At 32.5% G+C, this 23,700-nt stretch overlaps 1 protein-coding gene across 47 annotated transcripts in view; it reads right to left on the bottom strand.

The window, feature by feature from the left end:
* Nucleotides 1–23,700, bottom strand: part of LOC105476014 (regulating synaptic membrane exocytosis 2) — a 763,868-nt gene that overhangs the window by 339,425 nt on the left and 400,743 nt on the right. For 25 of the 47 annotated variants that reach the window (XM_024791006.2, XM_024791002.2, XM_024790993.2 and 22 more), the window contains 6 exons: nucleotides 15,949–16,016; nucleotides 13,987–14,106; nucleotides 10,745–10,844; nucleotides 9,811–9,934; nucleotides 7,854–7,900; nucleotides 4,509–4,621 (listed from right to left, as the gene is read on the bottom strand). In XM_024791006.2, coding sequence (XP_024646774.1) covers nucleotides 4,509–4,621; nucleotides 7,854–7,900; nucleotides 9,811–9,934; nucleotides 10,745–10,844; nucleotides 13,987–14,106; nucleotides 15,949–16,016 — 572 coding nt within the window. Of the gene's footprint in view, nucleotides 1–4,508; nucleotides 4,622–7,853; nucleotides 7,901–9,810; nucleotides 9,935–10,744; nucleotides 10,845–13,986; nucleotides 14,107–15,617; nucleotides 15,827–15,948; nucleotides 16,017–23,700 lie in introns of all 47 variants that reach the window. The other 22 variants (XM_024791003.2, XM_011731614.3, XM_024790996.2 and 19 more) reach the window with 1 other exon arrangement.

Below are 23,700 nucleotides of genomic sequence, written 5' to 3' on the forward strand. Positions count from 1 at the left end.
AGAAATTTGGCATGCTGAAGAAAGGGACTAAACAAGGTACTTTAGAAATACATTTTATTTCCCCTGTCCTCCTACCTGTTTTGTTTTAGACCAAAAATATTAAGGTTACAGAATGTTTTTACAAGTAAATATTATGTCATAAAATAAAAGATTCCCTTTAAAAGAAATAATACTTTCAAATAAATGAATCCTTTAAAGCAAACATTTTTCCATGTTCTAAAATGAACTCATACATGCATCTCACAGACTTCTGAAATCAACCTTCTGAAACCTATGGCAATTTACACCTAATCTTTACCCATGAGTTTATATTTTAAATATGGCTATAAAAATATATTTTTGTGTTGACAATATTTTTTAAATTAACGTAAAATTCACCAGACATACAACTGACTATTTTAAAGTATACAATTCAGTGGCAAATACTGTGTCCAGAATTCTGTGGAATTACCACCTCCTTCCAGTTTCAAAATATTTTCATCATCCCAGAACACTCTGTACTTTACATAATCACTCCCTACTTTTCCATCTCGCTGTCCATTAGTAACCACTGCTTTCTGTCTCTATGGATATTTCAGATAGGGATGGCAAACACTATGTGTCTCACTGTAATTTGTAATTACTATTAATTCATTTATTGTAAGCATGAGAGACCTGATGATATCTATAACAATTGAGGCTTCATACAAATGAAGAATTTGAATTTGTACACCACAATCCATTTTGCATTTTTAATATCACTTTCCACTATTAATTGCACTAGTATCTTTGGAACATTCTTTTCATACAATACTTTCAGAATAATAAAGTCATAACAATGAAGTGTAACAGATAAAAGCTCAAAAAAAAACCTTTCATTTATAGAAAGTTTTAAAAAGGCTATGGAGTTTCCAGGGAGATAGAAAGGACATATACCGCTCCTTAAATTATGTATTCCTTTCAAATGGGCATATAAAATGGATATTTGTAATATTTACTTAAAATGGAGTCAAAAGATATTTTTTAAAGTAACTTGGAAAAACACTGCAACCATAAATCAACCACAGATCATGAAGTGAATGAAATAAAATATGATTATCAGTAGTATCAATTGTGTAATATGTTTCCACAGAAAGAGAATTCTGAGCCTTTTCTCACTTTGAAAAAAAATTGAAAGCTATATTTTCTTTTAATGCCCTATTATCAAAATAGTCAAAGACTATAAACTAATTGAAACTATTAAGAACTACAAAAGTAATCAACTGAAGGAGAAAAACTGCTAAATTCTGGAAGAACACATATTAAAAATAGGGTCCTAGTAAGGGAGTGCTGTCAGTGAAAATGCTAACATACAGCCTACATGGCATAAACCTGAATTCATGCTGATTTTCTTCACCAAATACATTAATGGCATTTTCACTGCTATACCCTAGAATAATAAACAGCAGGACAATTCAAAAATGGAGAGAAAATAAATTGCATACATTTAAAAAAATCAACAGCCTTGAGCATGAAAATGTAAACAACAAATTTACTTTTTTTTTTAATAATCATCTCCTTTGAGAATGATATTATATGTATATATTTTCTATTTGAGACATGAACAGACAGAATATTAGGAAGGCCAACTCACATACTATAAAAATTATCATTGTTCTCAGGCATTAGCAATATCATAATTTTGTAAGTGAAGTACGGGCCCAAGTAAAAACTAACCAAAAGCAAAAATGTCCAAAGGTAGAAAAGAAGGAAAAAGGAATTGTAATGTTGGTTTATGACTTCCTAGTTTTCCTTAGGGTTGATATATGTAGATATATTTTTCCAACCTCTACATCATTAGAGCAAACCAAAATTATCTCCAGGCTAATAGAGACAGGATTAAATATAAAGGGAATTATTATATATCAGATAGCATCTTAGTTATATTTTCCTGGATGCAAAAATATAAGAATAAAATTCATAAGTTACATGAAGGTAAAAACTTGTATTTGCAGTGACTAGTACTATACCTGATGTGGGGGTCAGAACTTAACACAGATTTCTTAAGTAGATGATTGGAATTTAATTAGGTAAAATCATTTCTGAAGGAAAAATTTGAAAATAGATTTCAAGAATCCTAAAATTTTCCTTTGCCTTTTATATTGTAATTTTATTTCTGGAAAGTTATTCTGACAATAGAATTTTGTCCTAACAAAAATATTCAAGATTTATATTCAAGGATTTCCACAGTATCATTATTCATAAAAATTAGTTAGAAACAAGCAAGGTACCCTAAAATAGTGATTTAGGTTACAATGAAGTATTAAAATGGACATTAAAACAACTTTAAGAGGAATTTTTAAAGACAGGAAAAAGTCCACAATATTACTAAGAGAAAAATCAGGATTCAAAATAGTATTTTTTTTTCAGTTTTGTTTAAAAATTTATATGTAGTGAATGGTTATATTTCAGTGTCAGGATTATAGGTGATTTTTACGTCTTATTAATTTTCTGTGCTTTCCAGATTTCCCACAATAAATGTGCAGTATATTTATAACCAACATTTTTTATATATAGGGTAGGGTATGGGTATATGTGTGAACAATTTCAAAACATATACAGCTAAAAGTTTTACTAATAATATCATACTGGAACATATTCCTTCGAAGTCATAAGAAAAGGAGAAAATAGTACACATTTTTAATTACAAAATCACTTATAAATCTAAATACTATAACTTTACATTGTTACACATAAATTTAGAAGTGAAACTTTTAAGTTTATATTTCCCCCAAATATTTAACAGTTGTACCTTTTACTGTATTAATTTTGAACCATGAAGAAAAATAGTTGAATTTGAAATTTGTCTAAATCCCTGAACTATGCTTCTCGTCCTCCCTTCCTAGTCCAATCTGTAGTAAGACCTTGGGATTCAAATGAGAAAACAAAGTGATACTTACTTATTATAGAAAATCTAACTTCCACTCCTTCTTTACGAACTCAAGCAAACTATACATACACACAGACACAGACAGACACACACACACACACACACACACACCCCACAAACACAGTTTTATTTATGGACTGGGATCATCCAGCCCCAAAAACATTATTTAAGGATGAACTACTGAAATGGATCCATAATAAGAAACAACATTTATTAGCATTTTATAGCATAGTAGAAGAAAACAAACATTTGTAACTATAAATGACAACATGTGCTGTCGATATATGTAAGAATAAGTAGAAAGATGCTACTTATTTTGCAGACTTGAAAAAAGACCACTAGCCTCAAATGAAAAAGTTCACTCTGTTTATGAAATAGAAAGGAAAAAAAATAATAAGGGAAGAAATTTATTTTAGTGGAACATTTACAATCTCCTAATAGCATCACATATTCTTTCTTACATAACTTTTCTGTTATTGTCACCTTTATGGTCAAAATCATTCTAAAAAAGACATGTCTAATGACTTTTTTAATGACTGCAAATGAACTTTTTTCCTTTTTGCATATACTTCCTATAACTCCTTTTAATTAATGAAAATACTTCAGAAAAAACAAATACTACCCTTTCCCACTCTCCCCACAAAAAAAATCAAAGGAAAAATTTCATAGCTAATTTAACAAAAAGCTATCTTTTTTGGGCTTAAAATATCAGCCTCAAATAATTTAGTTTTTAACTGTAACTTTTTGTTAATCCAAAATTCAATGTCTGAATCTTGACAACCTAAATATCTTTTTAATACTCGTGAAATTTCAAGTTTTGTAATCCCCAACAATACTGGTAATATTAACCGGTATTTTTCTAATGTATAAGAATAAATTTATTTTGTTACTACTTTTAAATGGTTTAATAAGGTAATGACAACAGAACAAATGAATAAAAAGTAAAGACTTACATTTGTAAAGCTCCTCTGATATCAACACAATATAAAATGCATAAATGAATATTTAAGTTTTATTTTAAAATGTTCAAATCAGGGATCACTTAATGTGCAAAATTATCTGAAGTAGTCAGCAATCCATTATATATTTCTCTGTTTATTTCATTTTGTCTATTGACAAAAAATCTCAAGTATCATTATATTTCATAGCAATATTGAACTCCAATGATGACTATAAACTGACACCAAAATCCTTAAAGTTGAAAAGCAGTGAAGAATTCATATTTACTTTTATCTGAAATATCATCTTTACATAGTGCAACATTTTTATTTCTCTTAAAAATCTATGACAAATTATAGTCATCTTAAGGTATAGGGCAAAAATTATGAACTTGAATTTTCTTATAATTACTAACTTAAAAAAGAGTTTAGGTACCTTCACAAAATATAACTGTTATTAAATTCCAGAAAATCTAACTCTAATAAATGAAGCAGTATGATAAAGAGTCAAAATTGGATTTCAAAACTAAAAGAATGATAAAGTGGGAGGTTAAAAGCACAATTATGTTCTAGTAATAACTTGGTTTGTAGAAAACTAGCATCGTATTTTAAAAGCACTATTTGATATTCTGAAAAAGAGAGTAAATGTAATGACTACATACTGAAAGTTGTCCTGATAAGAACTGTGGAACATCCCTCAACATTCCAGGACTCATAGGAGAGGTAACAGAAATAGAAGGACGATCCATTTTTTGAGATTCAAATGAGCTAGAACCTGCAACGATAATTACACATAACAAATAACAATGGCTCTTCACAAGTATTTAGTAAGTTTTGCCATATAACTTTTAAATTATTATTTTTTTATGTCCACAAAATGTCATTATATAGGCCATTTTCTTAGACACAACATTGAAATATTCTTAAAGCGTTTTTTTTGGAAGCAAAAGTGCAGTATAGGGATTCTCTTAAGACCAACAGTGAACCATTTTCTGTGCTAATTATAGTAGAGACAGGCCTCTACCTCAGGACTTAGTTACTGTCTGTTAAGTGTACTATATTTATATCTTACGATGACATATTAAGAAAAATTTAAAAATAGAAACAAGGAGTAATCAAAACATAAATCAATAAAGCAACTGAAAGACTACATTTGCAAATAATAAGAAAATAAGTACAAAATTATTAAATTTTTAAAATGATGTATAGAACAATATAACAAATTATACTGGCAGAAAGAAGTGAGGGGCATAAAAAAATGAATAAAATATTAAATATTTATTGTCACTATTTTCATTCTTGGGGATAAGAATATTCCCTGTATGTCTGTCATGTTCTCTGGACAGAACATTGCTGATATTCATTGGGATTCAGAACACTGGGGAAGACCTGTTTTTTGTTTTTTTTTTTGTTTTTGAGATGGAGTCTCACTCTGTCACCCAGGCTGGAGTGCAGTGGCTGATCTTGGCTCACTGCAACCTCCGCCTCCTGGGTTCACACCATTCTCCTGCCTCAGCCTCCCAAGTAGATGGTACTACAGGCGCCCGCCAACACGCCCGGCTAATTTTTTGTTTTTTTTTTTTTTCTAGTAGAGACGGGGTTTCACCGTGTTAGCCAGGATGGTCTTGATCTCCTGACCTCGTGATCCACCTGCCTCGGCCTCCCAAAGTGCTGGGATTACAGGCGTGAGCCACCGCGCTTGGCCAGGGAGACCTGTGTTTAAGGGAATGGATGTATAAAAACTTAATTGGGAACACAGTGAACCTACAACACCTCTGAGACATCCAATGGGAGATGTAAAGCAGGTAAGTGGAAGTACAGATGGGACCAAATGTCCAAGTAGAGACTAGTGTTGGAAATTAACCTGTAGAGTTGTATGCCTAATTGGAAATGAAGGTAGATAAAACTCACCTCTAGAGACAATATGGTGTAAAATGAAAGGGAAACTGCAAGGCTTAGGATTAGAAGTAACAGTGATATCTTTTATATTACTAGCAAGTAGGACGAATGAAACCTTTCTACTAAGAAAGAAGCCGGGTTTTTTTTTGTTGTTGTTGTTGTTGTCGTTGTTGTTTTTACAATAAAGGTTGTTAAACTTCAGGCAGCAGAAGACACAACAGAATGTATTCTTTGAACATCCAGGCATGTAGGGACAATGATACCTACTTTTGATAATGTAAACTTAGAAGTCATACAGCTGGCAATTACAACCATAAGAAGAAAAGAATTTATTGAGGAACCAGGAATAAAGATGGTTAAGGACAGGGGCTTGGAAAAACATCAATGTTTAAAGAATAAAAGATTGGATCTAATCTGAGAAAGGACCCCTGTCTCCTCAGAAACTATTTTGGAATTATAGCCTAGGGTCTTTTTAAATAGCTAAAATAAGATAAAGGTTTCCATGTTGCTCATACAATATCTGAGAGATGTAATAAAGGTGAATAAAAATTTTAACCTACCCCATAGGATTGTTGTAAAAATTAAATGTGATGGTATAGGTACAACATCAAGCACAGTTATAAGTACTAAATACAATGGTAGCAATAAGGATAATGATGATAATATCATTTTATAATAATTATAATTTGATTATTTATGTTACAGTTTTATGTGATCATGATATTCTTTGGATAAAATCATTTAGCACGTAGTCAAAGATACTAAATCAAATAAGTCATGGGACCATATTTTAAAGTATAGAGCTATGGCATTCAAAGGACTACTCTGATAAAGACTTTAAAGAAACTTGTAATTGTAAATATGAAAGTTAAAAAACATCTATTTTAATAGTGCATTCTCAATTATTGTGGTATATAGAGAATCTGACCCCTTCTCACCATCCTCATTGCTACCACCATGGTTTACGTCACCACTGTCTTACCACTAGATTAGCCTTCTCACTAGTCTCTTTGCTTTTACCCTCGACTCTATTAATCTATTTGCAGCCTAGTAGCCAGATTTTAACACTAAGTATCTAAGTATCAACCTAGTAGCCAGTATTTAATACTAAGTATCAAAACCATCCTAGATAGCTCCCAATTTTCCTGAAAGTAAAAGCCAATGTCCTTACAGTGGGTTACACGGCCTATGCAATTTGCCCATTATTCCTCTATCCTCATTCATACCATTCTTCCTCTTGCTCATTCCATTCAGCTACACTGGCCTCCTTGAATTTCCTTAAATGCACCTTAGGCTTTCTTGCCATTGCATCCACACATCCTGTACCTGGAAAGATTTCCCCCCAGGCAGCCACTCCAAATGTTTCCTTCAATCCTTCCTTCTCAGTGTGGTCTATCCTGATCAACATATTTCAAACTGCAATCCTTTTTTTCCTCTCTCCCAGTATCCCTTACTGTACTCTCAATCAATAAACTTACTTCATTGAAAAAAAATAATTTAACATCTGAAATACCACTAAAAATAATGTTTAAAATTATAGATAAATTTGACTTTAAACTTATGTATTTATTGTTCCACTACTCCTCTGATGTTAAATCAGAACTGTTATCCCACTTTCCAAAAACATAAATTAGAATAAATGTAATTATTCACTAGTTTATTCTAAGCATCTTCCCCTACTTAATGAGGATGAGGTTACAAACAGTAAATCTTAAAACTAGGGGAAGTTTTGGGGGTGAATTTTTGGGAGCAGTGACTATGTTCATGATTTTTTGTTGGGATGATGGTTTCACAGGTATATATGTATGTCAAAACTTACCTAATTGTGTACTTTAAGTATGTGCAGTTTATTGCAGTATACCTTAATCATGCTATCTAAAAATCTGTAATAAGACAATATGTTTAAAAAAAACTTAAAATATTCTACATTTTTGTATTTTTTCCCACAGTGACATGAAATAATACTAAATTTTCCATCTTTATATGCTTACATACTTGAGAGTAATGGTATCATATTTCTTACTTCACATTACTAGCTAAATACTTCATCTGACCTCTGATGAATGCAATTATAAATAACATTTTCTTCTAGAATAAATAAAACTTACTGGACTCCAGTTGTGCATGTGTGCTATCAGGTATTCTAGGTATATCTCTGAAATGATAAAAAGAAAAAGAAAGAGAAAGAAAGAAAGAGAAACTGTTTCAACAATTAATACAACTCATATTTTTTATCATTATCAACCTATTAATAGGACAGTGTAAAATGAAGAAAACTGTGTATAATAGTGGTATTATATAAATAAGAAACAAGCCTTAGTACTTATTGTTCATAAAAGTATTCTGGGCCAACCTCAACTATTTAAAAGGAAATAAAATTCATATGCATCCATAGCATACTTTTAAAAACAGACTTTATTTTCTATGTGTCTCACTGCACAATTATCCATTATAAAAAATTTGTATTAAACAAGATAAGTTTTACAGATAGGTTTTTATTCTCTTCTGCTCTTTGGTTTTACCTGCTGTTCTAAATCAGTAACATTAAAGTACAAATAAAATATCACCAAAATAAAAAGTAAAATATTCATGTTGTGATTAAAACTTTCATTTTATTTTATTTTATTTATTTTTATTTTTTAAAGATGGAGTCTCACTCTGTCACCAGGCTGGAGTGCAGTGGCGCCATCTCAGCTCACAGCAACCTCCACTTTCTGGGTTCAAGCAGTTTTCCTGCCTCACTCTAATTTTTGTATTTTTAGCAGAGACAAGGTTTCACCATGTTGGCCAGGTTGGTTTTGAACTGCTGACTTCAAGGGATCCACCCGCCTCGCCCTCCCAAAATGCTGGGATAACAGGCATGAGCCAACGGAAACTTTTAAAATGTAGTAACATCACTGAGAAAAGACAAACACGTTTCTTATGGGGAAATCTCAAATTACCATGGAACTATATTTACACCAAAAATAAGTGTATATTTTTATTTGAGATTTGACACAAGGATTAAATATTAATGGTTACATTCATTCAGTAAATTACATAAAGGACTATAAATTATTTAAAATATTAAACAAAAACAAGACTTGAAGATCCTTTAATACCAAGAAATATATTTGATCAATACACTAATCTTAAACACTGCAGTTTTATCATAATACAAAACTATGAAAAGACAAAATAAAAAATGAATACAATTTCAAGTACCAGATTTAATACTTTAAAAGGAACATTTCAATAAAACTAAGCTACCACCCTAAGTCGTTTTCTTCAGCATTTTTAAAAAAGAGATAAAAATAATACAGGCCCATCATTTCCTAAATGAATTAACACTGGACATTACTATTCTACAACAAATGATTTCTGTAGGCTTTACTCTAGAATGCTCTTACCCTAAATCTGCATTTAATAATTCACTAACAGTAATATTTTTCTGTTACTTTTACTCTGATACAAGTATATATTTTGCCTTGGCATATAATGTAATTCAGTTGCCTCTTTAACATTTATTGCCAATGTTTGGAAATTGTCAATTTTAATCTATAGGCATTACATTTAATGCATAGGCATTACAAAACAGAGGTATAAATTACAAAGCCAAAGAGTACTTTGATGTTTGCTTATTTTGGGTCTGTTTGTTCACCTTGTTAAAAAAGATGTCATGTTTTTCCATAAACTATTACCTTTATCTAGGAATAGTATGTCCTTTGGCCCTTTCTTTCCTATGTTGAAATCTCTATTTTGAAAAATGTAAAATGTGTAGACTATAGATGATTTATAGTCTCCTTCCCCTACTAAATCCTATAACCACCGTCTAAGGTGTTACAATAAAATGAATAAACACGTAAATATTTCTTCTTTTGTAAGTAACTGTATATTCTACCATCTATATGATTAGATAAAGAGATATTATTTTTGGTGTGATGCTTTTGGTAAGGAAAGAGAAAAAGTTACTGTCTACAAAATAATTTATTTCCATAAAGCAATCAGAAATTATTAAATGGCACATTACAAATAGTTTAACAGTATTCAACTTCACACACATATAAAATACTGAAACCAACTTACCCAATAGGCCTTGAAACTACAAGCTCTACTTGTGGTTCAGGTTTGGATTCTAGAATGATGTTGTATACTTCCTCAAATGTGGCTCCTTGCAATAGCCTTCCATTCCATTCTAATACTTCATCACCTATAGTGTGTGTCAGTAATAATAATCTCATAAAGAAAATTTGATCCAATAAATTACACTTAACAGCATCTTAAACTTCAATAAACTCCATAGGATAAAATAACTATTATACAATATGAAACATACTCAGAACAGTTCCAGTGACACAAAATTTGATGACCATGGTGATTAGTGTATTTCACAGAAAAGGACAATGATTAGAAGAAAAAATTACATAACATTATTTCTATGTGATTTCTTAATAGAAATTCAAATTCTAAGCAACAATCAAAATCAGTTGCCTCTTTAAAGATTTTATGACTTTATACTCTAGGTTTCTCAATATATGTGCAACTGAGCACCTTGTTTTTTTGTAAAGGGTTTCCACTGTCTACTCTTGTAAAAATCTTAATAATTAGTATATTATCAAATCCTCTTTAAGGTACTCAAGGATTTCTCCAATAGTATCCATTGCCGAAGAGATAAGGGGTGACACATGGTAGGAAATATGCCTTTGTCCATAAAGTTTGTTCTAAACTACGTTAGAATTTTCTCAAAAGAAAAAGGTCTTATGGGAAACAAAATAGGTTAATATTATATACAGATTAGATTACCCATCAGAAAAAAATAAGATATAGTCATCATAAAAATGATTTTGATCAACTATGACTCAAGAAATAATAGTTTTGACTTTCCATTAATGAATAGAGATTTATATCTAAGTTAAATGAGCTCTTTGTTATTGTCAAATCACTTCTAAATAAATGAAAATAACTCATAACTACTAAAGTTGGACAGTTTAAATGTAAATAATCAAAGGTAAAACCCTACCTGGTCTAAGATGTCCTACAGTATCAGCTAAACTTCCTTTTTTTACTTTAGTAATAAATGCACAAAGCCGGCCTGATTCAGTCATCTTTCCTCCTACAACCTGTTTAAAAGAGGAAAGTATTAACACAGGAATATTGTTAAAATGAGCATAGTTGAAGATTCAGGTAAAAAATACCAAGAACAATTTGCAACATCTAAAACGCTAATTTAATGTACAGAAAATGATTTCTTAAATAATTTATTGTCTCTATTAGGTTAGTACGTGCCCTAAAAGCTAGGTCTTTTTCACATATTCCAACTGTTTTGCCATTTAATACCCATTATTTGCTGAAATGTTGCATAACTTAGAAAGAACATAACAATTGGTAATTTTTGCCCTTATTCTAAAATTCTTGCTTTTGTCATTTCCAAAAACATATTTTACAGTATCATATTAATTACACAAACATTTCTAGTTATAGATGTAAATACTTTAATACAAAATTTTTGTTTCTTTTACTATAATTAGGATACACCACCAAACTTTCATTGGTAATCTTTTAAAAACACTGATAATGTGCATAATGATGATGGATCTTACTTGAAAAAAATTACAAAATTTACTTAATCGCATTAGAAGTAATGTAAACTTCAGACCATCTGAATCTCAATTTTTCATTTTTATGTTTCTATTAAAATATAACTTTTAGAAAATGAATAAAAATGTTAAGAATAATGCTGTGGAGTCATATGTATACTTGTATACCTTACAAAATTAATGCTTTGATTCTAATCAACTACCATTCAGTCAAATATCTCAATTTGATGGCAAGTGAAGCAAATAATAGCAACTAACTTCACTGACTGAAATGAATTGGTTTTTCTCTTCTAAACAGAGTGAAAGTTATTTGAATTCAAAAATCATGGGGTGTATCTTATTCCATGCATTTTTTTCATAATTACAGTGAATTACACATAGCTGCAATTCAGTTAATAAACTAATTAGTCCTATGTTTGAATCTGAAAATTAAATGTATAGCTCTTATTGACTTATATCCTTAAGTAAATATTTAAAAACTTTCTTGGCTTAACAAACATTAATAATAATTAATTAATTACACTAGCTATAATGATTATTGATATCTTAAAGCTTGCCAGGCACTTTACTAAATGTCTGTATGTTTGTTTATTTAATCATATTACAACAATTCAATTATCCTCATTGAATAGATAAGAAATCTAAAGCTAAGAGAAGTTTATTTGTCCAGTTTCATGTAACTAGTAACTCCTGTATTTGGAATTGAAGCCAAGACTTCCTAATCTTTATTCTAACACTATAATAGGCATCTCTGGATTAAAAAATTGTTTTTAAGACAAAGGGTCTCACTATTTTGCTCAGGCTGGACTTGAAACCCTAGGCTCAAGCAATCCTCCTGCCTTAGCCTTCCAAGTAGCTGGGACTATAGACACATCTCACTGTCCCTGGAAATGGGTCAAATCTGAATTTAAATTCCACCATCATCACCATCTTGTGACCACGGGGAAGTTAAACACCTCTCTAAGCCTATTTCTCATCTATTGTGAGTGTTAACTAGGATAACAGATATAAAATGCTCAGGTGAGTGCAAGTACATGGATGCCACCCAATAAATGTTCTTCCAAGATCTGGTCATTTAAACCTATGTGGCACCTTGCTTCCCACTCCCACTCTCTCATGCTCCTGCTTTTGCCATGTGACATGTGTACTCTCCCTTCACCTTTGACCATAATTGTAAGCTTCCTGAGGCCTCCCCAGAAGCCAAGCAGATGTTGGCACCATGCTTCCTTTAAAGCTTGCAAAACTATGAGCTGATTAAACCTCTTTTCTTTATAAATTATCCAGTCTCAGGTATTTCTTTAAAGCAATGCAAGAAAGACCTAATACATAGCCCATTTCCACCTATATCCAAAGTTTCCTAATATCTCTTATATTCTACAGGACAATTTTTATAGGAATGACTTAGCTCTAAAACATTTACTTTATTTAGAGAGAGACAGAGTCTCACGCTGTTGCCCAGGCTGGAGTGCAGTGGTGTGATCACAGCCCACTCTAACCTCAAACTCCTGGGCTTAAGCAGTCCTCCTGCCTCAGCCTTCTCAGTAGCTAAGACTCCAGGCATGTGCTGCTATGTCCAGCTATTTAAAAATTTTTTGGGCTGAGCGCAGTGATTCAATCCCAGCACGTTGGGAGGGCAAGGTGGGTGGATCACGAGGTCAAGAGATCAAGATGATCCTGGCCAACATAGTGAAATCCCATCACTACTAAGAATACAAAATAAATAAATAAATAGCTGGGAGTGGTGGTACGTGCCTATAGTCACAGCTACTCGGGAGGCTGAGGCAGGAGAATCACTTGAATCCAGGATGCAGAGGTTGCAGTGAGCCGAGATCACAACACTGCACTCCAGCCTGGGCCACAGAGCGAGACTCCATCTCAAAAAAAAAAAAATTGGTAGAGACAGGACTTCACTATGTTGTCTAGGTAGGTCCAAAGCAATATTCTCCTGGTCCAAAGCAATATTCCCACCTGGGCCTTTCAAAGTGCTGTAATTACAGGCATGAACCATGACACCCAGCATATTCCTTTTTCATTTCAGGTTTTAATTGGGTATACTAGATGCACAAAAACCAAACAAAGCTCTATTTAATGTATTTACCAAATAATTTCCTGGTATTTTACAGTAAAACATAAATCAATATTTGTATTTAATTTCCCAGCATAATTATTTTTGTTTTTAGAATTCAAACAGTACTCTCTTAAGTGCACATATGCACATACACACACATACACACATTTTACAGCATTTATACAAAATTATATATATACATATGTAATATACATATTACATTTCCCAAGTTTTCCTTTTGAGTAATTATAAAAAACTATCACTTTAATAAAATATAAACACAGATTTAGACTTAAAGAATAAACTGTATAGTTAAAATGAGTTTGACCACTGTATTTCAGATTCAGGTAGATTCTAATGAGGTTACTTTTAATGTCTTCCAAATTTATATATACACAAGTATTACTGTGGAATTATGGCAACTTCTTAAATAATAGTGGGGAAATGAAATGTTTTAGATAATGAGTGCAAATCTTCACAAATTATTGAAAATGGAAAAATACACTACTAAATTGGTACAGGTTGAAAGTTATCATTTGCTTTCCGGGTAAACCTATAAGAGTATAGAGCCAAAATATCATACATTTTATTACATACCTTCAAGCCAAGCATTGCTCCTGAATCTCGAGGTACACTTCCATCTTTTAGACGCTTATTTAATAAAATGCGACCAATTAAACGATCTCCATCTTTAGATGGTTGCCAGGTTACAGGGTGCTGACATTTTGCATCAACAAACAAAATAAATAAATACAAAATAAATAAATGATTTTGTCAATTTATGACAAATGGTCTCTGATTGTATGACCTCTCTAAACTTCAGAATTCCAGTGTTATGATTACACAAACCAGCTTTCATTTCAAAGCACTGCTCATAAGGGTGTACTATATTATGCTTATAACCTCAGTATAATCTCAAAGTTTTTTTCAAACTCCAGTTACTTCCAGTTCTTACAGTTCTCTAACACAATAATGAATAGCTCTACAAAAGCTGAGAAATTTTGAAAATGCGTGCAACTAATTATCTACATGCTGAAAAATAAAAATTCACAGGTAGAAAAGATACACTGAAATTCTATGCAAGTGAATTAATTTAAAAATGAAAATTTCCTCTTCAAACACATTTGGAAGATTTTGAAAGACTGTATTACAGTAATAATTAAAAATCAAATCATATTAAAACATTAAATTTGACCCTATGATGAGGGCTTTTTCGAAGAGGTTTCTAGATTAAAATAATGAATTGTACATAAACCCCAATAAATTTCCAACTGAATCTGCATGGGAGAGAAACAGGCTTCATTTACAGGTGGGAATAGATTACATTTCTCACTTCTCAGAGGTTCTTTCATGATTCTTTCAGGTTTCTGATCTATTTAGTAAATTACCTTTACTAGATAATTCAATGATATCTATTGTTAAATAACCTTGAAAACATTAGTAGTTTCTTTGTTTCTCAGGGCTGAACCAAGGCCTCTGTAAATAATGACACTATTCTATTATGAATGATATGCTCAATAGGAAAGTAAATGATTTGTGTAATCATAGTTTCATAGTTATCAAAAAGTAACAGGCATATCTTCATGCAAAATTTAGCAGGCAAAATGCAAGTTCCAGTCAATCGCATCTATATGGTAAAAAGATTTCAAAAGTCCCACTATCCTAAAAGCAAAAATAATAAATATCAAAGCAGATGGCAAGGGCTCTAATACTAATTAATACTACATTAAAATGCTATGACAATAAAACAAAAGACCAAAATGACAGTGAAAGGGAAAAAAGAAAAACAACTTTTTCTGTGCAAACAGTCCCAATTATCTCCCTTTTGTCTGGGATTCAAACTATTAATAATTTAATTTTCATCCCAAGGAAAACATATGCAAGCAATCAAGCCAATCCAAAAATTATTTATTATTTGTGGTTTTTAATAACACTACAAAGTTCTCTCATGCAACGAAAGACAAAACATTCCTTTGTTCCTAAGATTTATTTTTATATATTTATTTTTTGGTATGCCGTCAAATAATAAAAACAGCAAAGTAAGCAAGAGATTTTTTTGGTTTGTTGTTTGTTTAGTTTTGTTTTGTTTTTCTTTTCTGCACCTTAAGAAATGCTACAGTGACCCTTGAGATGCCCTGTCCTTTTATTATGTTCTGTTTTAATGAGTGACAGAGAGCAAACGAAGACCGAATGAGCAGGTTAAAAGGCAGGCTCCACAATCTCAGTACCTTATCACTATGGCTATGCTCCTCGTTAAGGGTTGTGCTACTACACGTATCTACCCCAGAGTCCTTAATCTGAGGTTCAGACCATTCCAAATCCTCTTCCAAAGAGTGGCCACCAAAGTACATCATTTTCTTTTGTCTTTCAGACCTGGTGTTAGAGTCCGACAAAACTGCCTGCTCACTAGTTTTTCTTTTTCCCTTTTGACTGTCCCCTACAGGTATGGGATAAAAAAAAAAAAAGAAAGAAACAAAAAAGAAACATGCAAAGGTGTAAATAAAAAAGGAAAAGTGAAATGATAACGAAAATTAAATAGTAAGGCTCCACATGTCTCACCAAAGACATTGGGGATGCCTCACTGCTATGCCAAGACGTATGATCCAACCAGTTGTAATCCATGTCTCCTGTGAGAGTCAGACAAAAGAGTGCAGTAAAGGAGATGGTGAAAAAAGGGACAGACAGAGACATTATAAACATTTTAAACTGTGTGATCCTGTCTGGTCTCAAGAACTTTGTCTGTATAAATATATATATATATTTATATATATATATATTTATATATATATATTTATGCCAAAAGAAAGCTAATATTTAAAATGAGTAAAATTTATAGAAAGTATAATATAAGGTTTATATCTCTAGACAGATCCTACAGAACAAAAGTCCTGCGAAAAGAGAAATAATAATAAACAGAAATAGAAACAAAAAAATGTATATGCTGAAAAAGACTATCAGCTATGACTGTTATTCATGCTATTTTTTTTACTCCCATGTTGGTCTAAAGACATGAGTTTGTTCTCCAAAGATTAAGGGACATTTAAAAAGTTTACATTGGTTTGCCAATAACCAGTATTTTAAAAAGCCAAATAATTAAATGCCATTTCTGAAATGCAGTATGATATTCTTCATCATGCTAAAACCTCCTAAGAAATTTGGGTGGTTAAAAAAATTGTTTCCACAAAATAGTAATTTGTATGAAAATTATAAAACAGATTCATTCAATATTAGTAAAAATAAACTTTACTTAAACATCATGAATCACTTAATATTTTGAAATAATTTTTCAAATTTTTTCAGAAATCACATTCTTATAAAAAGTAAATTAAAAAAATTTTGTCAGATAATTTATGTAACTGGCAACTAAGAATGTATATCCACCATTTCCCAAACTTATATGCATCTTATTTGCTCAGTATTTCAAAATATAAAATATTTGTTATCTTTAATATCTTTTTAGTCTATATATTCACATATATCTTTTAAAATTCTATTTATAATTTTATTTTCTAAAAATACATACTGAACACCTTCCATTTGCTATGTATTGTGCTGAGCTCTACTGTAAAGGGTAAAACAATGAAATATGCTTACAACAGAGTAGGGATAGAGAAACAGAACAAATCATCAGTATCATATAGGAAAATACAAGACACTATGAAAGAGTACAATAAGATCTAATTTAGACTTTGGGGTCAGCAAACACCCCTAAAGTAATAATGTTTAAGATGAGAACTGAAAGATGTGATATGGTGCTATAAAAGAACTGAAGGAACACAATGGTTTCTGAACCAAAAAGAATGAAGAAGAATATGGTACTAAGTGAAACTGGTAAGGCAGCACAGAACAACTTAGATAAGTCTTTTATTTCATATTAAAGATTTTAAATTTCAACCATTGAGGGATTTTAAGTGTAATGGTGACATAATCTGATTAACATTTTAAAATGATGAATATAAGTACTACATAGAGACTAGGCTGTATGACACCAAAAGTTAAAAGACATTTACAATAACCCTTGGAAAAGGTAGTTATGGCTTGAATAAAGATAATAGCAATAGACATGGTAAGAAAAAAGGGACTGAGATGTTTTTGAGTGTTAAGAAAGACTAAAGAGTCAAGGTTAACTCCCCAGTTTCTGGCATTAATAACTGAATGGAAGAAAAAATTTATGAGATGGAGAAGATTGGAGGAAGAGCACTTCTTGTTAGGGAAGGGTAAGAGGGAATCTATTTCATAAAACATATGACACCATTGACTATAGGATTCATAACTTTCAGGATATAAAAATGTTCGTCTTAGAATTTGTTAAATATGGTGGTTGAATTTTGATATATTATTTGAACCTAGTGCACATACAAGAAGGAAACTGGCGAGGGTGTAATAAAACTTAAAGTTTTGGCCGGACATGGTGGCTCATGCCTGTAATCGCAGCACTTTGGGAGGCTGAGGTGGATGGATCATGAGGTCAAGAGATGGAGATCATCCTGGCCAACGTGGTGAAGCTCCATCTCTACTAAAAATACAAAAAATTAGCTGGGTGCGGTGGTGCACACCTGTAGTCCAAGCTACTCAGGAGGCTGAGGCAGGAGGATTGCTTGAAACCTGGAGGCGAAGGTTGCAGTGAGCTGAGATCACACCACTGCACTCCAGCCTAGAGACAGAGCAAGACTGTCAAAAAACAAAACAAACAAACAAAAAACTTAAAGTTTTGATCTGGAGACATAAATTGGCAATTATTAACATATAGACAGGAGTAAGTGAGATCATTTAGGGATAGAGGGTAAAATAAGGTATGAAGAGAACCCAAACTGAATTCTGACATTTAGGGTTTGATTTGAGAAAAAAAAAAGGGGGGGAGAGAGAGAAGATTCAAAAACAGCATGCAGAGAAAAAAAGGAAGGAGGGAGACTGAGGGAGGTCTCCAAATCAAATAGAGTTGCCTAAAACAAAGAAGAAATAAACTATCCTGAAGGATTTTTACATATCAAATAAGATGAGGAGGTTAAAAATATGCATTGGATTTGGCAACCATGAAGATTAGAAAAGATGTCAGGAAGAACAATTGGATAGAATGATGAAAATTAAAATCAGGTTGAAGAAACCAAAAAACCAAGGGAAGTGAAAAGTAGAAAAAGTTGTGTGTAAATGAATGGTTCTCAAATTGCAGTTCTCAAAATAGCATCAACGGCAACACCTGGGAACACGTTAGAAATGTAAATTCTGGGTGTCACCCTAGACTTAATGAATCAGAAACTGTTAGTGGGCCTAGCAATCTGTATTTTAACAAGCCTTCCAGATGATTATGGTCAGATGTTTGAGAATTACTGGAGACAATTCTTTTAAGAAACTCATTTATGAAAGAGAATAGGCTTTATTATCTAACACACACAATATGCAATTTGTAGAAAGAATCCCATTCTTTAACTTATGGGCCAGAGAAGTGCTTCCCAAGCTTTTTCATAATTACAATATTAGTAAAACACACTGGAGTATATGGAGATGACCAGTTCCTAGGATACTTATGCCCATGCCTGGATGGCTACCCAAAAAGCTAAGAGTATCTGTGTCTCAGAAAACCTGTAGCCCTTTCAAAATACAGTTGTGTCCCACAACAAAGCATTGACAAATCTGTGCAGTAGAGAAAAAGCAGTATGAAGCCTGTAAATAAAAATTCTTAACTGGTTTATGTGACAGTAAGAAAATTCAACTCAAAATTTCTCTTCTCCCTCTGTGCTTGCAACCTACCAAAAAGGCAGACATGTAATTTCTTTTGTTCTGAAAATAAAAAACATAAGCTGTTTAACCATTTGAAACTAAAGTTAAAACCTCTGATTGACAAAAAAAAAAAAAAAAAAAAAAAATTGTCCTATATTCTGGGCACAGTGGCTCACGCCTGTAATCCCAGCACTTTGTGAGGCCAAGGCGGGTAGATCACCTGAGGTCAGGAGTTTGAGACCAGCCTGGTCAACATGATGAAACTCCGTCTCTAATAAAAATACAAAAACTAGCCGGGCATGGTGGCATGTAGCTCCCAGTCCCAGTTACTTGGAAGGCTGAGGCAAGAGAATCATTTGAACCCAGAAGGCGGAGGTTGCAGTGAGCTGAGACAGTGCCATTGCACTCCAGCCTGGGCAACAACAAAGCGAGACTTCATCTCCAAAAACAAAAACAAAAGCAAAACAAAACAAAAAACTGTCATGTATAAGTACTAAATAAAAACTTGTTGAATGAGTAAAATTAGTGTCCCTGTAAGAATAAGATAATTAATGGTAAATCATATAGAAAATAGTCCTAAAAACTATTAAGACTATTATTATAGACCTAATAATACTTACCACTGGATATTCTTATTTTTTGCAGCTTAATAGTATAGAACTAAGATAATAAAATTTTCTTTTTTTTTTTTGCTGTGCAGAAGCTCTTTAGTTTAATGAGATCCCATTTGTCAATTTTGGCTTTTGCTGCCGTTGCTTTTGGTGTTTTAGACATGAAGTCTTTGCCCATGCCTATGTCCTGAATGGTACTACCTAGGTTTTCCTCTAGGGTTTTTATGGTATTAGGTCTAACATTTAAGTCTCGGATCCATCTTGAATTAATTTTCGTATAAGGAGTAAGGAAAGGATCCAGTTTCAGCTTTCTACTTATGGCTAGCCAATTTTCCCAGCACCATTTATTAAATAGGGAATCCTTTCCCCATTTCTTGTTTTTCTGAGATTGTCAAAGATCAGATGGCTGTAGATGTGTGGTATTATTTCTGAGGACTCTGTTCTGTTCCATTGGTCTATATCTCTGTTTTGGTACCAGTACCATGCTGTTTTGGTTACTGTAGCCTTGTAGTATAGTTTGAATTCAGGTAGCGTGATGCCTCCAGCTTTGTTCTTTTGACTTAGGATTGTCTTAGAGATGCGGGCTCTTTTTTGGTTCCATATGAACTTTAAAGCAATTTTTTCCAATTCTGTGAAGAAACTCATTGGTAGCTTGATGGGGATGGCATTGAATCTATAAATAATCTTGGGCAGTATGGCCATTTTCATGATATTGATTCTTCCTATCCATGAGCATGGTATGTTCTTCCATTTGTTTGTGTCCTCTTTTATTTCACTGAGCAGTGGTTTGTAGTTCTCCTTGAAGAGGTCCTTTATATCCCTTGTAAGTTGGATTCCTAGGTATTTGATTCTCTTTGAAGCAATTGTGAATGGAAGTTCATTCCTGATTTGGCTCTCTGTTTGTCTGTTACTGGTGTATAAGAATGCTTGTGATTTTTGCACATTAATTTTGTATCCTGAGACTTTGCAGAAGTTGCTTATCAGCTTAAGGAGATTTTGGGCTGAGACAATGGGGTTTTCTAAATATACAATCATGTCATCTGCAAACAGGGACAATTTGACTTCTTCTTTTCCTAACTGAATACCCTTGATTTCTTTCTCTTGCCTGATTGACCTAGCCAGAACTTCCAACACTATGTTGAATAGGAGTGGTGAGAGAGGGCATCCCTGTCCTACCATCAGTGTGAACAGGCAACCTATAGAATGGGAGAAAATTTTTGCAATCTACTCATCTGACAAAGGGCTAATATCCAGAACCTACAAAGAACTCAAACAAATTTACAAGAAAAAAACAAACAACCCCATCGAAAAGTGGGCAAAGGATATGAACAGACAGTTCTCAAAAGAAGACATTCATACAGCCAACAGACACATGAAAAAATGCTCATTATCACTGGCCATCAGAGAAATGCAAATCAAAACCACAATGAGATACCATCTCACACCAGTTAGAATGGCGATCATTAAAAAGTCAGGAAACAACAGGTGCTGGAGAGGATGTGGAGAAATAGGAACACTTTTACACTGTTGGTGGGATTGTAAACTAGTTCAACCATTATGGAAAACAGTATGGCGATTCCTCAAAGATCTAGAACTAGATGTACTATATGACCCAGCCATCCCATTACTGGGTATATACCCAAAGGATTATAAATCATGCTGCTATAAAGACACATGCACACGTATGTTTATTGCGGGACTATTCACAATAGCAAAGACTTGGAATCAACCCAAATGTCCATCAGTGACAGACTGGATTAAGAAAATGTGGCACATATACACCATGGAATACTATGCAGCCATAAAAAAGGATGAGTTTGTGTCCTTTGTAGGGACATGGATGCAGCTGGAAACCATCATTCTTAGCAAACTATCACAAGAACAGAAAACCAAACACCGCATGTTCTCACTCATAGGTGGGAACTGAACAATGAGATCACTTGGACTTGGGAAGGGGAACATCACACACTGGGGCCTATCATGGGGAGAGGGGAGGGGGGAGGGATGGCATTGGGAGTTATACCTGATGTAAATGACGAGTTGATGGGTGCTGACGAGTTGATGGGTGCAGCACACCAACATGGCACAAGTATACATATGTAACAAACCTGCACGTTATGCACATGTACCCTAGAACTTAAAGTATAATAATAATAAAAAATAAATTTAAAAAAATAAAAATAAAAATAAAATAAAAATTTTCTTTTAGTAACAGTACAAAAATGTATTAGCGTTCTTTCCAGTTCTAGAACAAGAACTAGAAAGCACATGAAGAACCAAATGGAAATTTTAGAACTGAAAAATAACTGAAATACAAAATACAAAATACAAAAATAACTGAAATACAAAAAGCAACCACAGAATGGAGAGGACAGAGGAATGACTCAGTGAACTTGAAGACGGAACAATAAAAATGACCCAATCTGAAAAACAGACAGAAAATAGAATAAAGAAAAAAAAAAGAAGAAAAGAAAATGAACAGAGCCTCAAGGGCCAAGAAACTATAGCAAAAAGTCTAACACTCATATCATTGTAAGTCCAAGAGAAAAGAAAGTGAATGGGTTAAAAAAAAAAAGTATTCAAAGAAATAAAGACAGAAAATTCCCCAAATTTAGCCAAAGGTATAAGCCTATAGATTCAAGAAACTATGTAAAACCCTAAACAAACAATACCCAAAGATATCTGTTACAAGATACACCATAATCAAACTAAAACTAACAACGAAATATCTTAAAAGCAGCAAGAAAAAACAACACCTTACCTAAAAGGGAAAAACAATTCAAATGATAGCGGACCTCTCATCAGAAACGTGAGAGGCCAGAAGGAAGTGGCACAATATTTTTCAATTGCTAAAATAAAAGAAATGTCAACCTGAATTCTAAATATGATGAAATTATCTCTTAGAAATGAATGAGAAATACATTCTCAGGCAAAAGAAAACAAAGAGATTCTGTCACCAGCAGATCTACCCTAAAAAAATAACTAACGGAAGTTCTTGAAGCAAAAGAGAAAGAAAGAAAGAAGGGACCTGAAAGTATGAAGAAGGAATAAAGAACATACTAAGCAAAAATATGGGGTTTCTTTCTCCTCTTGAGTTTTCTAAATTATGTTTTTGATATTTAAAGGCAGAACATACATTGTCTGATGTGGTTTTCAACATATATAAAGAAAATATTTAAGACAAGTCCATTATGAGATAAAGGAGAAAATAAAGGAATTTAAGTGACTTAAGGTTTCTACATTCCAGTCTAGTTAAACTCAACACCAATACAATGTGATACGTTGTGTACATGTAACATATTGCCTAAAGCAACCACACAAAAAACCTACAAAAAGAAATACACTTAAACACTCTAGGTCAATCAAAACACAATTCACAAAGCGTTTCAAATAAAAAAAATGTTCAAATAACCCGAGGAAGGCAAGGAAAAGAAAACAACAAAATTAGCAATAGAAGGAACAAACAGAAAACAAAAAAGAAAATGACAAACTATAAATGAGCTGTAGACCAATACTCCTCATGATTGTAAACACAGAAATCCTTAACAAAATATTAGCAAAGAGAATTCAGTGATATGTAAAAAGAATTACACACTATGACCAAATGAGGTTTACTCCTGGAATGCAAGACTGGTCAAATATTTGAAAATCAATGTGATCCACATTTTAAAAAGTTAAAGGAAAAAAAATTACATGATCTTATCCATTAAGTGCTAATGCAGAAAAAGTATTCATGATTTTTAAAAACTCTAAAAAATAACCAAGGAGAACTGGCTCAAACTAACATAGAACAACAATAAAAATCCAACATCTAAGATCATACTTAATGATAAAAGGCTGAATGCTTTATATAAACAGAAATTTCACCAAAGAAGATATCTTCATTTATAACAGCCAAAAAGTGGAAACAACCAAAATATCCATTAATAACTGTAGCATATCTATACTATGGAATGCTACTTAGAAATAAAAAGGAAAAAAC

This window comes from Macaca nemestrina, chromosome 8 (genome assembly GCF_043159975.1).
Source record: "Macaca nemestrina isolate mMacNem1 chromosome 8, mMacNem.hap1, whole genome shotgun sequence".
NCBI lineage: Eukaryota > Metazoa > Chordata > Mammalia > Primates > Cercopithecidae > Macaca > Macaca nemestrina.